Raw genomic sequence first — 19,114 nt, 5'->3', positions numbered from 1 at the left:
TGTGCTGGTAGAGTGGAGATTTATCACAGAGGTCAGTGGGGAACAGTGTGTGATGATGGCTGGGATATGGCTGATGCTGCAGTGGTGTGTAGAGAGCTGGATTGTGGAGAACCTGTAGATGCTCTGGGTGATGCTCATTTTGGTCAAGGATCAGGACCAATCTGGTTGAATTTTGTGACATGTACTGCATCAGAGTCCACACTAAAGAACTGTGGGTCATTGGGATGTGGTGGATACTCCTGTGATCATAGTAAAGATGCTGGAGTCATCTGCTCAGGTGAGCTGCTCCAAATTATTATATATTAACATAAACTCTCTTCCATAAGTACTCTATGCAAATTTCTAAATGTCTAAACTCCTTTGTTTTCTCAGTTACTGTGAATTAAAAGATACATGCAAACTTTTAGCATTGTTGTTTTATTATTATCAAGTCCCCCCTTCTCTTCTGGTAAAATAATTGACTTAAAAACCTTAAAACTATGGGAAACCCATTAGCCCTGTGGAAATCAAAGACGTACACAAGCTGTAGACTTTGCAATTCCACAAGACCTTAAATGAACCTCAGGAGGTGCTCCATTCAGGAACGGGCCTTAGATGTGGAGATTTGTCCTTTTATTGTATATACCTTTGAAATAAGTTATTATTTTATTGATGTGTGCTGTCTTATTTAGAAGTCAGGCTGGTTGGAGGTTCTCGCTGCTCTGGGAGGTTGGAGATACGTCATAATCAGACGTGGATGTCAGTGTGTGACGTTGCCTTTGACCAGCAGGATGCAGAGGTTGTGTGTAGAGAGCTGGACTGTGGGACTCCTGTACAGGTGCAGGGAGCAGCTGCTTTTGGCAAAGGAGACACTCAGATGTGGACACAAGAGATTCAGTGCAGAGGAAATGAATCTCAGATTCACCTCTGTCCAACATCACCACAGAAACACAACTATTCACATGGATACAGCGTTGGACTAGTATGTGCAGGTTGAAAATAATTTACACATTTGATGGAAATATCCAGACTGAAAATGAATGTACAGTGTACTCCACTAATATAGGTGTCCTTGATAAATATGGGAAAAACAGGCTGTGGAAAAAATGCCTTAGAGTTTTACTTTTGGTCTTTCAATCAAAATACTGATATAAATGTAAACTGCATTTAATCAAAACATCCTAATTATTTTTATTTTTCCTGTGCCTCAATTATTGGCACCTTTCATTTATTTTGTTCAGACACCCTTAGCCAAGGTAACATCTCTTTTGTCAAGTTAATTGTTCTCTTATAATGTGTAATAAGGTTGTGGAACACATGGCAGAGGATTTGTGACAATTTCCTAAATACAGTCTCTTCAGATCCTGTAGATTTAGAGTTCCATGCACGTGGGATTCCACAGGTTTTATGTAGGGTTTGGGTCACAAGCATGGAGTACTATAGCAAAACTTTAATTTTGTGGTCAAGCCACTTTTACTTCTTTAGTGCTTTTCTGCTTTATACATTTCAACTCAGTTTTACAATAATGAAAATGATGTCTAAATTTACAGAATATTATATTATATTATATTAATACATTTTAATATTTTGTTCCAAAAAAAAAAAAAAATACATACATACGCTTTAGCAGCACAGTCCACTGTTAGCAAGTGCCTTTTGGCAAACCGTGCACTTCACCTTATATATTCACTGGACAAGACCCATTGATAATTTTTTTTTTTTTTTTTTTGCTCCATTCACCTTTATATTTGGAAAGCCACATTGGTTAAATAGGTGTATGTGAGCTGGACAAAATAATAATAATAATAATAAAATTGGGGGGTTCACAGTGTGTGATCTGGAGTCTGAACACAATGAGGTCCGAGACAAATCGTTACTTCTTAAGTGGACCAAAAAGGATCCGAGTCCTATTCCAGGATCAGCGGCAGTGTGAGCATAAAGAAACTTGGGTCCTTTTTCATTCGTTCCACCCCTTGTTCCATCTAAACGGGTCTGGGCTCTTTTAAAGATGATTCAAGTCCCTGAGGAAACAATAATGCTAAAATATTGCACAGATGAGCTTTTCTACTATTTATTGTGAGATTGTTTTTTTTTTTTTTTTTTTTTTTTTTTTTTTTTTTTGCTATTAGTATTCTCCAAACTTCAACCTTATGTTTTTAGTCAGCTATGTAGGTTATTGTGATATGTATACTGGACAAACCGCATCACTTTACCTTTAAATACAGGTGGCAAATCTATATTTAGACCCTAGTTAAACAGGATGTTTTCCTAATCCCTCTGATGAACTTCAAAATGCACAGTATGAACTGAAATATAATTCAGGTAGATGTTTACTCACTAATAAGCCTACGCTGTAAAAAAAAAAAAAAAATTACATTTATGGTAAAATACCATCAGCCAGAACTTTACCATATAAAATATATAGTAGCAAAGGTTAAATGCTAATTTGTTAATGTTTTAAATGAAAGACAAAATGAAAATGATAAGAAATTTTTCGGGCAAATACATTTTTCAAAGTCTGTTTTACTTACAAGGGTGCTTAATATTACTAGATGGTGCTGTATTGCAAGTATTTTTCGTCATTGTGTGGTACTTTTATTTTAATGTGTCATCTTTTAAATGTCTCTTCATGGCTTGTACTTTCTGTTCAATATACAGACCATGTGAATGTGAGGTTGGTTGGTGGTCACAGTTGCTGTGCTGGTAGAGTGGAGGTTCATCATAGAGGTCAGTGGGGAACAGTGTGTGGTTATGGTTGGGATTTGTCAGATGCTGCAGTGGTGTGTAGAGAACTGGACTGTGGAAAACCTGTAGATATTCTGAATGATTCTCACGAACCAGGATTAGAATCAATCGGGATGAAGATTGTCACATGTACTGGATCAGAGTCCTCACTAATGTACTGTGGATCAGAAAGAGGGTTTGGAGATGACTGTGCTTCTGGTGAATATGCTGGAGTTGTCTGCTCAGGTACAGTAAACTGCTTTAAACCTGTTTTTAGTGATGAGCCACCTACCCAACAAAATATAAATAATATAATTATATATACATTTATAATATATAATTATTTTGTTATAAAAATGTTATATAAAATTGTTATAAAAATGTTTATTAATTACTGTAGGTCATGATACCAAATGCATTAACTTAAATTTTAATATAAAGACTTAACAATATTTTTCCTGTCTTTGATCAGAAGTCAGGCTGGTTGGAGGTTCTCGCTGCTCTGGGAGGTTAGAGATACTTCATAATCAGACGTGGATGTCAGTGTGTGACGCTGCCTTTGACCAGCAGGATGCAGAGGTTGTGTGTAGAGAGCTGGACTGTGGGGCTCATGTACAGGTGCTGGGAACAACTGCTTTTGGCAAAGGAGACGCTCAGATGTGGACACAAGAGATTCAGTGCAGAGGAAATGAATCTCAGATTAACCTCTGTTCAAAATCACTATTAGATGAAAACAACTGTTCTCATGACAACAGTGTTGGACTGGTGTGTGCAGGTAGGAATTAATTTCCTTTCAGTGAAATTTTTAAAATGTACTATGTTGTTTTCTACTTTTTTGGTCTGTGTTACTGCCCTCAGCATTTCTTTCTCTCTGTTCTTTGTTGTCTCTTCATCTCTCATTTTCTCTGTTCAATATACAGACCATGTAAATGTGAGATTAGTTGGTGGTCACAGTCGCTGCGCTGGTAGAGTGGAGGTTCAACATAGAGGTCAGTGGGGAACAGTGTGTGATGATGGCTGGGATATGGCTGATGCTGCAGTGGTGTGTAGAGAACTGGACTGTGGAGAACCTGTAGATGCTCTGGGTGTTTCTAATTTTGGACCAGGATCAGGATCAATCTGGACAAAATTTGTTACGTGTACTGGATCAGAGTCCACACTGAAGAACTGTGGGTCAGTAGGACGAGGTAGACAAATCTGTGGACATAGTGAAGAGGCTGGCGTTATCTGCTCAGGTAAACTGCTTCAAACTTGTCCCCAGTGATGAGCCACTTATTTTAAATCAACCTCTCATTAATATTTAGATTTTTTTTAAACTTATTTATGCATAACTTTACACCTTTGCCTTATTTTTATTTATTATCAGGTTAGGTAAAGCAAGTCGAATCTGACCTAAGTTATAAGCATTTTAAAAGTGCGTAAGACCTGAGACAGAAGCAGGGCCAGAGCTAGCGATTGCCTGCATAGCAAACCACAGAATCAGTTGTCCAAAAGAAGTAGTTTGGTTCAGACTGTCACAGACTAGTAGGATGTCATGTACACTGTAAAAAGTTTTCACCAGTTTCAACTTAAAAACTTTAAAGTTTAGCAGCTGCCTTAAGATTGTAATGTGTGTCAACCTGTTGTTAGGGAATCCCAAAACCAAAAAATAAACCTTTCATAATCCATAATAGGGGCACTTTAAAACAATGTTGTTTATGCTGTTTAGTCTCACCTATTACATTGACGTCATGTTAGCAAATTGAACCTTCTAAAGTGTTAGCAATGTTTTTTTTTTTTTTTTTTTTTTTAGAAGTCAGACTGGTTGGAGGTTCTCGCTGCTCTGGGAGGTTAGAGATACTTCATGATCAGACATGGATGTCGGTGTGTGACGCTGCCTTTGACCAGCAGGATGCAGAGGTTGTGTGTAGAGAGCTGGACTGTGGGGCTCATGTACAGGTGCTGGGAGCAGCTGCTTTTGGCAAAGGAGACACTCAGATGTGGACACAAGAGATTCAGTGCAGAGGAAATGAGTCTCAGATTCACCTCTGTCCAGTATCACCATTAAGTGAAAACAACTGTTCTCATGATAATGATGTTGGGCTGGTGTGTGCAGGTTGGACTCGAATTCTCAATACTCAAATTGAGTAAAATTATTTTAACATCTACTGTTTCTCATTTTGAGTTGTATTGCCATCTCAACTCCTTTTTCTCTGTCCTTCATAATTTCTTTGTCTTATTATCTTTGTTCAAATATACAGACCGTGTGAATGTGCGGTTGGTTGGTGGTCACAGTCGCTGTGCTGGTAGAGTGAAAGTTCTTCATAGAGGTCAGTGGGGAAGAGTCTGTGATGATGGTTGGGATATGGTTGATGCTGCAGTGGTGTGTAGAGAGCTGGACTGTGGAGAACCTGTAGATGCTGTGGGTGATGCTCATATTGAACCGAGATCAGGATCAGTGTGGATGAATTTTATCATGTGTACTGGATCAGAATCTACACTGAAGAAATGTGGTTCAGCAGGCTGGGGTAAACATGACTGTGACCATAATAAAGATGCTGAAGTCATTTGTTCAGGTGACTGAGATTGATCTTTAAAACATTTTAGAGTGATTTCAACTAACAGTCCCACAACTCATGCACTTGTAATCACTGCAAAAAGCTACACTTACCATCCACAAACCAATTTAAACAGGGACATTTTAGCACAGAACATTGTTTTAAGTAATTAAATTTGGTAGTTTGCTGTCTTTCCACACAAATACCTTTCTTTCTAAATGAGCCTTATGCAAATGAAAATAAAAAAGGTTTTACTTGAATTTCACTCTTTATTTTTTGAATGTCATGTAAAATATTTGCAAAGAAGAATGGGAAAAATCTAACCTGATGTGATATTCATTCAGTGCTGGGTAGTAACGGATTAATGTTTACATCTGCATTGCATAATCAGATTCCAAAAAAAAAATTAAGTACTTGTAGTTAGATTATATTGTGTTTTAAAATACTGCTAATCGGGATAGTTACTTTTTTATTGATAACATTTTACTCAGACAATAGCAATATGCTATTCATAATTTATCAATTGTCCCTAATTGTTCTTTTTTATCTTTCAATTTTTCCAATAAATAGCCTAACAGTTATACACATTCAGAAAGACTTCCAGTTTTGAGGACATTCACACAAAGGTCACACAGCATTTGACTTCTGGATTTACAAAATTTAATTAAAGATTTACTATTTTTAATCACATGACACACAGGTAAACAAATATTAAATTTCTTCATGAAACCCAATTTGGGAAACTCATAATGTTTAATACATTTCATGCTGTTAATATGAATGTATCAGATCACATTTGATGTTATATTTCCAGCAATACTGAGGGGTTAAATCTTTTATTATACTCTCAAGCTTTCTATTCTGAATAAATCTGTTTTGTATGGTTTTATTTTATGTGAACAGATCATAAACGTTCCAGACTTATTGATGGACCTCACCTGTGTTCTGGAAGGTTAGAGGTGCTTCATGGGAACACATGGTACACAGTGTGTGATGCTGCCTTTGACCAGCAGGATGCAGAGGTTGTGTGTAGAGAGCTGAACTGTGGGGCTCCTGTACAGGTGCTGAGAGCAGCTGCTTTTGGCAAAGGAGACGCTCAGGTGTGGACACAAGAGATTCAGTGTAGAGGAAATGAGTCACACATATATTTCTGTCCACATCCATCTTTAAGCAAAAACAACTGTTCCAATGACAATGATGTTGGAGTGATATGTTCTGGTTGAGTATAAATATTTTCTGTATATATTTGTGTGTGTGTGTGTGTGTGTGTGTGTGTGTGTGTGTGTGTGTGTGTGTGTGTGTGTCACTGTCGTCAACAGTCGTCATGCACACATGTATGATGAAATGTGCTAAAGCATACTACATAATGTGGTTTTTTCTGTATTGTGTTTTTAGTTTTAGTTTTTACCCTGAATGATCGAAAATTTGAGTTGATATCTAATTATTCAAGATTTCAAACAATACCATTAGTGTTTATAAACTAGGAGAAAATTGTCATTGTCATTTCAGGTAAACACAATAGAACCACTGACTTTAGTAAGCCAATATTACACTATTTAAATATCACAATGAACAATAAGTTATATTATCTTTATTACTTTAATGCAGGCTCTGAGTAATAACTTGCTAATACCAAAGGTGCAAAAATAAATAAATAAATAAATAAATAAATAATTTTAAAAGTTCCTATGTATCAAAATTGGTTACTATTTCAGGGGAGTAATGCAGTATTGCTTTAAGATTTAACGTTATGGAGGTGGCATTGATCAGCACTGTTTATTTTATGCTAAATGGGTTTGACTGCTCTATTAGCTTTTGTCTTGTTTTACACTATTTAAATCAGTTCTCATGTTTTGTCCAGGTTACACTGATCTCAGACTGGTTAAAGGCTCAGATTCCTGTTCTGGTCGAGTTGAACGTCAGTACTTCAGTAAATGGGGCACAGTGTGTGATTCATGCTGGGATATGAGAGCTGCCAGTGTCCTCTGTAGACAGCTGAATTGTGGGATTGCTGTGTCTGTTGTGGGATCAGACTGGTTTGGAGAGGGAAGTGGTGAAATCTGGGCTGATGTGTTTGATTGTGATGGGAATGAAACAAAACTCTCAGAATGTCTTATCTCTTCATGGAGTCGAGATGAATATTCTCATAGACGAGATGTTGGAGTCATCTGCTCTAGTGAGGGGATTTTTTTTTTTTTAAAGTTAAATAAATTACCTTGCAGAATCTTACTAAAATCCTACAACTTTCACTCAGATTCCTCTCTGGCTCTTCATGATGGTCTGGTGCGGTTGTCTGGAGAGAGACAGTGTGAGGGGGAGGTGGAAGTTTTCATCCATCAGGTCTGGAGGAGAGTTCTGCTGGACTCTTGGAGTCTCACTGAATCCTCTGTGGTCTGCAGACAGCTGGGCTGTGGCTCTGTGCTGAACTTCTATGGCTCCTCTTCATCCAGTCCTGAACACAGTCATGAGTGCGTGACGGGCTTCCAGTGCTCTGGGAGTGAAGCTCATCTGGGGAACTGCAGCTCTCCACAAACTCTCAGCTGCAGCTTCACACAACAGCTGTCAATCACCTGCCTTGGTGAGAACAGCAACATCTAGGCAGATTTTTTTTAGTTGTTAGCGATAAATAATGTGTTGTTTTCTTCTCTGAATATCAGGTCGTGGGTCCATCAAGCTGGTGGGTTCTGGGGGAGACTGTGCAGGGAGGCTGGAGGTTTTTCACAGCGGCTCATGGGGGACAGTGTGTGATGACTCCTGGGATATTAAAGATGCCCATGTGGTGTGCAGACAGCTGCAGTGTGGAGTGGCCCTCAGTAACCAGCAGGTACCAGCCTGGTTTGGTCCTGGTTCTGGACCCATATGGCTGGATGAGGTGGAGTGTGAGGGGAATGAGACGTCCCTGTGGAGCTGCTCTTCTCCAGTCTGGGGAAAACATGACTGTAATCACAAGGAGGATGTAGGAGTCGTGTGCTCAGGTGAACAGTTCAGTGTTGCAAAAAAAAAAAAAAAAAAAATTACACCTATACATACGTAAAATCCAGTTTTTTTAAATTAACAGGGTTGGATGAGAGCTGAGGTTGATTCTCAATATTTTTTTATCTAGAGTTTAAAGAGATCAGGTTAACTGAGGGCTGTGAAGGGAATGTGGAGGTTTTCTACAATGGATCCTGGGGAAATTTATGTCACAACAAAATGGACAGAGACACAGCAAGTATGATCTGTCAAGAGCTGAACTGTGGAAGATCAGGCAGTGAACCCATTTATTCAGACATTTCATTGTCACATAATTGGCTGGATTATTTTAAATGTCGACAGCATGACTCTACTTTATGGCAGTGTCCATCTTTACCCTGGGGACAGAATGACTGTTGTAAAGATGAAGCAGCCAAAATCATTTGCTCAGGTAAAGCAGATGCATTTGTCGTCACTAAAAAATACAAGAATAATTCCTTGATGTTAATTGTTTTGAGATAATGCATGGAATGTATACATTATAATATTTAATTAACTTGTAATTACAGAAAAGAAGAGTTATGAGTCTCCTCGAAGCTATTTGACAAGCTCCATATCTCCCCTCCAGAGACACTCTTCAGGTAGGTTTATTTAATGGAAAAACAAACATATAAATAATCATGAATTCTCTATATGCAATAAGGTAATGAATGGTGTTTTATTATGAGGCACCAACAGGATTCCATTTCAGGATATACACATACTCATACATATGGTCATACACATACTCCTGTAATGATGCTGCTGATCTGACATAACACTCCTGGCAATTAAAGTATCTGCTTTTTGTGGTTTGTGTGTTTTAGATCATGTTCCTCTCAGACTGAGTGGAGGGGAGGGCCGGTGCTCTGGGAGGCTGGAGGTGTATCATAACGCTGTGTGGGGCTCAGTCTGTGATGATCAGTGGGACATCAGCGATGCTCAGGTGGTCTGCAGGCAGCTGGGTTGTGGAGCAGCACTGAGGGCTGATAGGAATTCAGTCTTTGGTGCTGGTGAAGGTGTTGTGTGGCTGAACAGAGTCGAGTGCAGAGGGAATGAGATTCACCTGTGGGACTGTCCTCTCTCCCTGAATAACCACACTGACTGCTCCCATAAAGAGCAAGCTGGACTCACCTGTGCAGGTCACAGCAAAACACTGAGGAATAATATTAATTTGATCTTTATAGTGCTATGATAATTGAGTATTAAAATCAATCTTTTTAAAAGTGTCTTAATGTGTTTGTCTCTTTTCACAGATTTGCCAAATTTGTTAGTATCCAGTACTTCTGTCACAACATCAGTTTCTCCTCCAGTGCGCTCAACATCAGTCACTCCTTCACAAACTCCTCCAGCAGCGTCTCTCTCTGTCCCCTCAGTGCTTGTGATTGTACTGGGAGTTGTGCTCTTCCTGCTCTTAGTGCCACTGCTTATACTGATTCAGCAGAACAGAGTGATGAGGAGAGGTAGGAGAGATCCAGAGACTGTCATATTGTGTCTTATTCAGTGTGTGATCAGTCATGTGTTGTGAACTGACAGCAGGTTTGTCTGTCTACACTCACAGCTCTCTCTAAGAGGAGACACAGGACGACGACTGAGGCCGTTTACGAGGAGATTCAGCACAGGCCTACTAGACACAGTCTCTTGACTCAGAGAGGTGATAGTAAGTTTCATAGTTTCTGTTGTGCTGAGATCACCAGGGTAATCACTTTATTCAGAGGGGTAAGTGGAGTAAATCACATTAATTCTATTGTGGGACCTTATGTGTAATGTTGGGAATGAAACGGCTTATGAGGAGGTTTGTCACAGACACAGTCACTTCCCTCAGAGGGGTAAGACATGAGTCATGCATCTTGTGTGTGTCTGTGCATCTGTCTCTGGTACCTTTTACTGAACTTACACTATTTTGTAAATTTTGTAAACTGGTCACAGCATTCAATACTTGATTAAAATGGTAATGGCCTCATGACAACAACATGAATTTTTTTTTTTTTTTTTTGTGATGTTGAAGGGAGAGTGAGTGAAATCACACAGGAATACTACGATGATGTCATCACTGTTGGACTGAATCTATATCGTGAGACAGGTGCAGTTCTGTATTATAGTTGCAATCTTCTATTCTATACCCTGCAAAACAAGCCTGCCCTGGGCTTTTACGGGCCCACTTAGGGCTAACACTGGCCCTGCACGGAAAGCCCTCACAGGGGCCGCACTAAAAAGTTTGTGCCCAAAGCCAGCATGGGCCCTGCAAGGACATGTTTGCAGGGTAGTCGATATCAGGGGTTCTCAACTCTGGCCTACGAAATCCATATTCCTGCAGAGTTTAGCTCCGTCCTTGATCAAACTCAACTTTATAGGAATCCTAAAGACCTTGATGAACTTGTTCAGGTGTGTTTGATTAGGGTTGGAGTTGAACTCTGCAGGAAAATGGATTGGAATGGATCTCGTGAGCCAGAGTGGAGAACCCCTGGCCTATGTAATAAAAATGACCTCTAAAAATATATATTAAGAACATATAGATGTTTTTAAGTGTACTGGTGTCTTACTCGTGTTAAATTTGTAGAAGACACACCTGGGAGCTATGATGATGTCATCACCAGCGGACAGAACTCTGGTATTAAAAGAGTCTTTATTTATTAATGTTTTGGATTTTTTGCATTATCTAACACAGTCCCTTTAAAGTACAGATCTGGCCATTTAAAATGCGCGCGGGAAGTAAAGTGGTCTCGCGTGACGCCGGTGTATTCCAAAGGAACACGGAAAATACAATGACATAGGAAAGACATGATCAGTAGGGGGCAGTCATGTAACGCACTGGACTGGAGCAGGCTGAAAACATTGCTGCAAACTAAAAGGTATGGTAACCTGGAGGGGACATCTTCGGTTCACTTATGTTTGTCGTGGCCACACAAATGAATTCGTAGGAACGTCATATTACTTTTTGTCATTGCCACGAGATATTAATTCCTGGGAATGTCATATTATGTCGTGGCCACAAGATTATTTTGTCGAGGTAACGACATCCTTATGTTTAATGCATAAACAAACCTGCTTAACCATAACCCAGGATCAGAGATAGGTTTGTTAATATTTTTTATTTTGAGTTAAGAAATGTTTTTATTAATTGTTATAGAAATTAATGCAATATTAAGTTATATATTAACAATAGGCAATGCTGTATATGCGAATGTCTGTGCGCGATGTAGACAGCATTCAAAAGTTTATCAAGAATTTATTACATATAAGTACTTCAAATTAAATAGCCCTGCAAGAAACATTTTATGCATCCTTAAGTCTTATCCATTAATTGATCCTTTTTTTCTGTAATAAATGTATTATTCGTTTATATTCAGTATGTCCCCCTTAATTTCGATCTCTTAACATTCCGAATCTAAATGATAAATGCTGACATGCCATGAAAGCTTTGATTATACTATATGGCATATATTCATTTTTAGTCTAATTATAACCTATATAGTGTTTCATTGTCGAGTGAATCATTCACGTTCCATTTGTAAATCGTATGGTCACATACGGGCATTAATACAATCATAAAGTCAAAACTTTATTGGCATAATTGTAGTTCACAATATTTGCTAAATATATGCCAAATAGCATATATAAAGTTGTTTAGGTTAAGCGATTCACAAATAAAGAAAAAAGTAGATAGCTCTAAATCACTTATTATTTATTCTTATTATAGGTTATTATTATTTCAATACCTGGTTAGGGCTATTTATTTTTAACGCCTGACAATTATGCCAATTACGTTTTGACTTTTTGATTGTATTTATCCCCGTGTGTGACGATACATGATGTTTTCATTTACAAATGAAACTACGTGAATGATTCATTTCTCAGTAAAACAGTTTAATATTTATATAGTCTAGTCTGTTAATTGGACTAAACAAAATAAAATATGTTCAATTCATATTTTATATGTTCAATTCTTTAGTTAAGAGAAGGAATGTAGGCCTATTTTACTGTGTGACGATAAATTATTTCCAAATGAAACTATGTGAATGATTCACTCTTCAGTTATTTGTCTATTAGTTAGACTAAAAAAAATACAATATATGTTAAATTTAACCTTTAAACTGCATTCCAGTAAAAACACCAGTCATAGCACCTTTACAGTATCATTTACATTCAGAATGTTATGTAACGAGATCAAAATGAAGGAAAAAATAACGAATACAAACGAATAATACAAATATAATGGGAAAAAAAGAAGGTCAGTCAATGGACAAGATTGTGGGATGCATGAAATGTTTCTTGCAGGGCTATTTAATTTGAAGTAGGCCAACATGTAATACATGTAAACACTTGTGAAAGCTGTCTACATTGCGCGCAGACAGCATTAGCATATACAGCATCGCCTGTATAATTATTTAATATTGTATTAATTTCTATAACAATTAATATAGGCAAACAATTTCTTAACTCAAAACGAAATATCTCAAATAATTCTGGGTTACTAATGTCACGCAGGTTGGTTTATTCATTAAACTCGTGGCCACGAGAAATGCATGTTGAGCAAAAATACATTTCACGAAAATAATATAAAGATTACAAAACAAAGAAAACAAATGGAATGAGGGATAAGCTTTAAAGTTCACGTAAAAGCCAAATATTAAGCGGCATCCTTCATGTTTTCTTTAATCAGCAAATACTTAACATTTTTGAATTATATTCACCTTCTGTTTTTATGACAATAAATTTTGAATTTTGAATTCTTATTTTTTTTTTTTTTTAGAAAAACGTCAGAACACCGGTCTCAAAAGTAGAAGCGAAAGTCTTGTTTCCACCAGCGCGGAATTTTTTTATTCACCGTAATTGATGGATGTCTAAAACAAAAATAAGGAGAATCCTAAAACATATATATTTCTTAAAATAATAACATCTGAACTTCATACACAACAATACGGCAACGACTTTACAACAGGACACATTGTTTTATTTTAATTTTATTTTTTAGCTTGTACACCAATGGATTTCTGATGTCGGGATATTTCAGACTGCATCTCCACAGCTTAATCACTTTAGTATTAAACATACGGGTCAGGAGGCGGGTCGGGTACAATATTTATTTTTTTTATTCTGCGGTCCGAGTTGCGTGTGGGTTATTTGAAAACGGTCGGGTTCGGGTTGTTTATCCACTGACCCGCGTGTCAGGTTGGACACTAATGTTTTGAAAAAAGTGGAGCGTGTGAGGAAAGCTTTCCCCTTCTCCCTGGCATGCATTTGAATGCTGAATTCGAAATGCAACTGAATGCAGTCGGAATCCGCCCCCAGCACCCCCAAGTCTCCAAATGTTGATTACAACAAGGCAACAGACAGCATTCAACACCCCACCCCACCCCCACTCTGCCATTCATAAACATTTCTCTCTTTATACTGCATGCCGCTTAACTCTGATGCCTCATTAACGGCTACTTTTCAGAAAACTGATAAAAAAAAAAATTAAAAAAAAAAAAAATACACTTCCCTTTGGTTTCCCAGAACAGACTTAAGCCTAGTTCCAGGCTAAAATGATGTAAATCGGAGCTGTTTAAAGATGAAAAAAAAAAAAAAAAAAAAAAAAAACTTTTACTGATCGTTGGTCGGAGTACCCGCAGTTCGTGACTGGAAGCTGTTAAGAGACAGACTTAATGAACTTCTCCGAAATAGAAGAACTACTTTTCCACTTTAAAAAAAAAAGAAAAAGAAAAAAAGGTGGAAAAAAATTGCATAACTCACTGGAGCACTTTTGATACTTAACAATTGTTGTATTCGTTGTCAGTCATATAGGCTAAGCTTTATTGTTTTCAAAAGTGAGCCTTCTGTTTATTTGTCTAAATTATTTTCTATATTAGGATATAATACTAGGCTATAGTATTTATGGACATTAGGCCAAATCTACATGGGTTTCTTCCCTTTCACTTCAATTAGTTTTTAAGAAAAAAAAAAAAAAAAAACTGCATGGGCAGTGCGTCATAATAATGTACGGCATCAAAATGTAAGAACAAATCTAAAGACAATAATAATAATAATAATAATAATAATAATAATAATAATAATAACAATAATAATAATAAAATTAATTATTAACACTCCTAAAAGTACAGTATAGTGCTCAGATACACTTACGGTAGGTGACCTAACCCTAGTTGATACTTTATTTCAACTTTTCAATTATTTCATTAATTAACAAATAAACAAATGCCTTTCCGATGTGATATAAGTGAAAAGGGAGACGATTTCGAAAATGATTTCACCATAAGGCGGGTGCGAACTCGGGTCTCCCGCGTCAAAAACGATATGTTACTCGTTTTATCACTTACGCCACTGAAAATGTTGCAGAACAGCCGTCTTTTGTAATATTTGTAAATATGGAGTATTTGCATTGTGTAAAAAATTAAATAAAAGGCACCAGACTACAGAAAATGGCATATACTAAAGTATTTATTTTTCTGGGGGAGGACCCACCCACATTTATTTTGCTTCCGACGCCCATGCTTGATGATGAAGTATAGTCTACAGGATATAACAATAAAGTGCTTTTCCAATCCCGATTCCACAAGGTTTTATTCCGCATCCACCCGCTCCCGCTATAACTATATTATTCGCCCGCTGCCCGCTTAGAATAAATTTCTAAGCACCAAAATCGCAAAAACAAATCAAAATAATAATAGTAATAATACTAATAAATAAATAAATTAATTTTTAACTCTATAAAAACAGTAGTTTATATTTAACCTCTCCATTTCTATTCCTCTCTACTCAAATTAATTGTCAGTGTATCTAAAATTGTGTATCTTAGAAAAAGAAAAAGAGGAACTACCTCTTAAACATGCATATCTTAATTTGATGTTGCTTTAAAACGCTGAAATATATAATGTATTTTATTCTGAAGGTGAAAGTGGTCCAGTTATTTAACTGCCTGCGGCGCCGTCAGGATCACGTTTTTTTCCCCCTTTAATTAAGTGGATACAGCTTACAATACTCGTTCAAGAGTAAGGGATTGCTCAAAACTATGCTATTTTACATATTTCTGTTACTTGTGTACAATCACAATGAAAAAACAGATGTGTATGCTATTTGTAAAAAAAAAAAAAAACGTAAACAAGATGCTGGTTCAAGGGCGCGTCACAGAAATTGCCTACAATTCTGCATATAGGCTTGCTACTTATTAATTTTATTTTATTTCGTTTTGTTAAATTATTATTCATTAAGAAATTTATATTTCGCATATGGGCATTTTTATTTATTTTACATACAGCTTTTTTGGGTTTTCTCTGTGCATAAGATCTGCGCGTGATGTTCTGATGTTTATGCTGCTTTTTGCTTGTGTACAATTAACCCCTCAAAACGAATTTAACTGTTATTAATCTGTCACAGCCACGTTTCAATTTAAATGTAATTTAACACAATCTTGTCGTTAATAATAACTAAACGCGTCGGTTGTCGTTTGGAAAAAAAAAAAACAGAAATTAACATTTCTATTTTCAATGCAGTCTAATAAAAGTCAACAGGAAAAAAATGAAAGAAAATAATAATAAAACTGCTCCTGCTTATGAATAAATTTTTGCTTGATGATGAAGTATCTAAATAGTCTATAGGATATAACAAAGTGCTTTTCCAGTCCCGCTTCCACGAGGTTTTATTCCGCATCCACCCGCTCCGCGCTATATTAACTATATATTATTCGCCCGCGGCCCGCTTAGAATAAATTTCTAAGCACCAAAATCGCAAAAATACTGTAGTTTATATTTATCCTTCCCATTTCTATCTGTCTCTACTCAAATTAATTGTCAGTGTATCTAAAATTGTGTATCTTAGAAAAAGACGAACTACCTCTTAAACATGCATATCTTAATTTGATGTTGCTTTAAAACGCTGAAATATATAGCCTAATGTATTTTATTCTGAAGGTGAAAGTTGTCGAGTAATTTAACTGCCCGCGGCGCCGTCAGGATCACTTGATTTTTTTTCCCCTTAATAAAGTGGATACAGCTTACAATACTCGTTCAAGAGTACGGCATTGCTTAAAACTATGATATTTTACATATTTCTGTTATTTGTGTACAATCACAATAAAAATAAAAAAAAACAAAAAAAAAAAAACGCGTAGGCTATTTGTAAAAAAAAAAAAAAAATGGAAACAAGATGCTGGTTTAAGGGCGCATCACAGAAATTGCCTAAAATTCTGCATATAGGCTTGCTACTTATTAATTTGTTAAATTATTATTCATTCAGAAAAGAAAAACATATATTTCTTATGTGGGCCTATTTTATTTATTATTATATATAGGTTTATTGGGTTTTTCTCTGTGCATAAGCTCTGCACGTGAGGTTCTGATGTTTATGCTGCTTCTTGCTTGTGTATAATTAATCCCTGAAAACGAATTTAGCGGTTTACGTCAGTTGTCGGTTGGAGAAATAAAATAACCGAAATTAACATTTCTGTTTCCGATGCAGTCTAATAAATGTTCGTCAGGAAAACAAAGAAAGAAAACAAAATAACAATACAACTGCACCTGCTTATGAATAGGCTATCTTTTTGCTATTGGTTTGAACCATAATTTCAGGAAAGAGGAACCATTGAACTATTGTACTGGTATTTGTGACCAACGCCCCCTAGAGCTGGCCATGGTGTTTGGCTACAGAATGTTGTTCCTTGCGCCACCTGGTGGATATTATATGAAGTGCAACAACGTTGTAAAAAAATCTAAAAAAGCCGCTGCGGCAGGACGCGTGCCCACGCGTGCCGAATTGCAGGCTGCCGCGTGAAAATAGACGCATTTTTAATGGCCAGATCTGTAGTTAAACCAAGAAAATGCAACATTTCTTCTGTCTGTATGTTTATTTCTATGTAGTAGACACACCAGAGAATTTTTATGATGTCATCATTAATGGACAGGACTCTCAAGGTAACAGGTGAGTAACACAGAACCAGATTGTTTCCATTATATGTTTAACATGCCGTGATACCATTAATGAATCATCATGGCTTTATCAGGTTTAATCTAATAGTATCAGACAGTCATGAGGAGAAAAAGATCAATGACACAAGCTGTGTTATACATTACAATGTAAGTTTTTATTTCACAAGTGTATCAGAGGGAGATCAGGAGGAGTATGATGATGTGAAGAACAGCAATGAAGATGAGATGAACCTGTTGGATAAGTTTTTGTCGCCTTTTCTTATAAGCTGATATAAATGGCTCCGTTTAAAAAAATAAATACAACATTTAACATGATATTGTCAGGATGTCTTGTCCTGTTCTGTTCTGTTTCCCGAGTGTTTTTTCCCCTATGTTTCTAGCTAAGATGGTTTAGTCCTTGTCTCCCCCTTTTGGTTAGTTCAGTCATGCCCATATTTGTATTTCCCCCTCGTTATCTTGTTATCTTGTTTGTGACCACGCCCCCGTTTCAGTATATTTAAGAGTCTGTGTGTGCACTCCCCATTTGTCCGTCAATGCATTCTGTTACTTCTGTTTGCTTTGTTCATGTACTCATCTTATGCTCCCGGTTTTTGTTTATTTGTATTAGTTTCAGTGTTTTGTTTTAATAAATCTTTATTCGTTCATCTACTCCGGTTCTCCTCATCATTCTCCACTTCTCAACCCTGCCTGGATCGTGACAGATTGACGGACCAACACAAAGATGAACTGGGCTGAGGAATATCTGTTCAATCTCCAGCAGGGAGGACGGCCATTGGAGGAGTTTGTAGAGGATTTTTTGAGCGTTTCACATCTGGTGAGTTGGAGTGATTCTATGATCAATGCTTGCTTTCAGATGGGACTTTCCGATGATCACCTGTTTTGTTTGATCACTCCGGACGATTGCCGCCAACCCCTAGCGGATTTTATAAATTTCGTCCTCAATATCTGTAATTCCAAGTTCCAAGTGGAGAATTCCAATTCTCCTCCCATCCGAAAGCAAGCAAACACTCCAGCTCACCACAAGCCAGTATCCTCTACCTGCTTCTCCAATGAGCTCGACCCCTCCAAACCTCCCACGCTTCCCCATGTCATCCTCAGCCCAGTTCAGCCGGCAGCCACTCCGCGTTCTAGTCTGCCGGCTGCCACGCCAGCTCACAAAATGGCTGCCACGCCAGATTCTGCAAGCAAAATGGCCGCCACGCCAGATTCTACAAGCAAGATGGCTGCCACGCCAGGTTCTGCAAGCAAGATGGCTGCCACGCCAGATTCTGCAAGCAAGATTGCTACCATGCCAGAATCTGCATGCAAGATGGCTGCCACGCAGGAGTCTGCACGCAAGATGGCTGCCACGCAGGAGTCTGCACGCAAGATGGCCGCCGTCCCTGAGTTCTCGGCCAAGATGGCCGCCGTTCCTGAGTTCCCGGCCAAGATGGCCACCGTTCCTGAGTTCCCGGCCAAGATGGCCGCCGTTCCTGAGTTCCCGGCCAAGATGGCGGACGTTCCTGAGTACCCGGCCAAGATGGCGGACGTTCCTGAGTTCCTGGCCAAGATGGCGGACGTTCCTGAGTTCCCGGCCAAGATGGCCGCCGTTCCTGAGTTCCCGGCCAAGATGGCCGCCAAGCCTGAGTTCCCGGTCAAGATGACCGCCGTTCCTGAGTTCCTGGCCAAGATGGCCGCCAAGCCTGAGTCCCCGGTCAAGATGGCCACCAAGCCTGAGTCTGCACCCAAGATGGCGACCGCCAAGTCAAAGTCTCCACTGGTTCCGCCCAGCCTTCCAGAGTCTCCGCTGGTTCCGCCCAGCCTTCCAGAGTCTCCGCTGGTTCCGCCCAGCCTTCCAGAGCCTCCGCTGGTTCCGCCCGGTCCTCCAGTGACTGCGCCGCCCGAGCGCCCTCCAGTGACTGCGCCGCCAGAGCGCCCTCCAGTGAATACGCCGCCAGAGCGCCCTCCAGTGACTGAGCC

The 19,114-nt window shown here is 38.3% G+C and overlaps 1 protein-coding gene across 1 annotated transcript; it reads left to right on the top strand.

Moving 5' to 3' along the window:
* Positions 1-66: 66 nt before the first annotated feature.
* On the top strand, positions 67-17,425 carry LOC141332772 (scavenger receptor cysteine-rich type 1 protein M130-like). Its single transcript, XM_073837733.1, has 21 exons — positions 67-277; positions 672-971; positions 2,638-2,949; positions 3,176-3,478; positions 3,624-3,938; positions 4,496-4,798; positions 4,944-5,210; positions 6,144-6,340; positions 7,102-7,162; positions 7,273-7,416; positions 7,495-7,818; positions 7,898-8,215; positions 8,344-8,643; positions 8,762-8,833; positions 9,059-9,373; positions 9,488-9,694; positions 9,793-9,891; positions 10,240-10,314; positions 10,792-10,842; positions 17,087-17,147; positions 17,230-17,425. Exons 1-21 carry the CDS (start codon positions 67-69, stop codon positions 17,423-17,425), a joined length of 4,431 nt encoding a protein of 1,476 aa, XP_073693834.1.
* Positions 17,426-19,114: the final 1,689 nt, after the last annotated feature.

Source organism: Garra rufa, chromosome 4 (assembly GCF_049309525.1).
Source record: "Garra rufa chromosome 4, GarRuf1.0, whole genome shotgun sequence".
Classification (NCBI taxonomy): Eukaryota; Metazoa; Chordata; class Actinopteri; order Cypriniformes; family Cyprinidae; genus Garra; species Garra rufa.
The sequence above is the reverse complement of the archived record's forward strand: the minus strand, read 5'-3'. Positions and strand labels throughout refer to the sequence as shown.

Bases quoted from the DNA above. Each gene is read 5' to 3' on its own strand.
- LOC141332772 (XM_073837733.1), top strand. From the start codon at position 67: ATGGCTGATGCTGCAGTGGTGTGTAGAGAGCTGGATTGTGGAGAACCT. The intron at 8,216-8,343 runs GTGAACAGTTCA...TTTTTTATCTAG, and splicing joins TGTAGGAGTCGTGTGCTCAG to AGTTTAAAGAGATCAGGTTA. The intron at 10,315-10,791 runs GTGCAGTTCTGT...TTAAATTTGTAG, and splicing joins GAATCTATATCGTGAGACAG to AAGACACACCTGGGAGCTAT.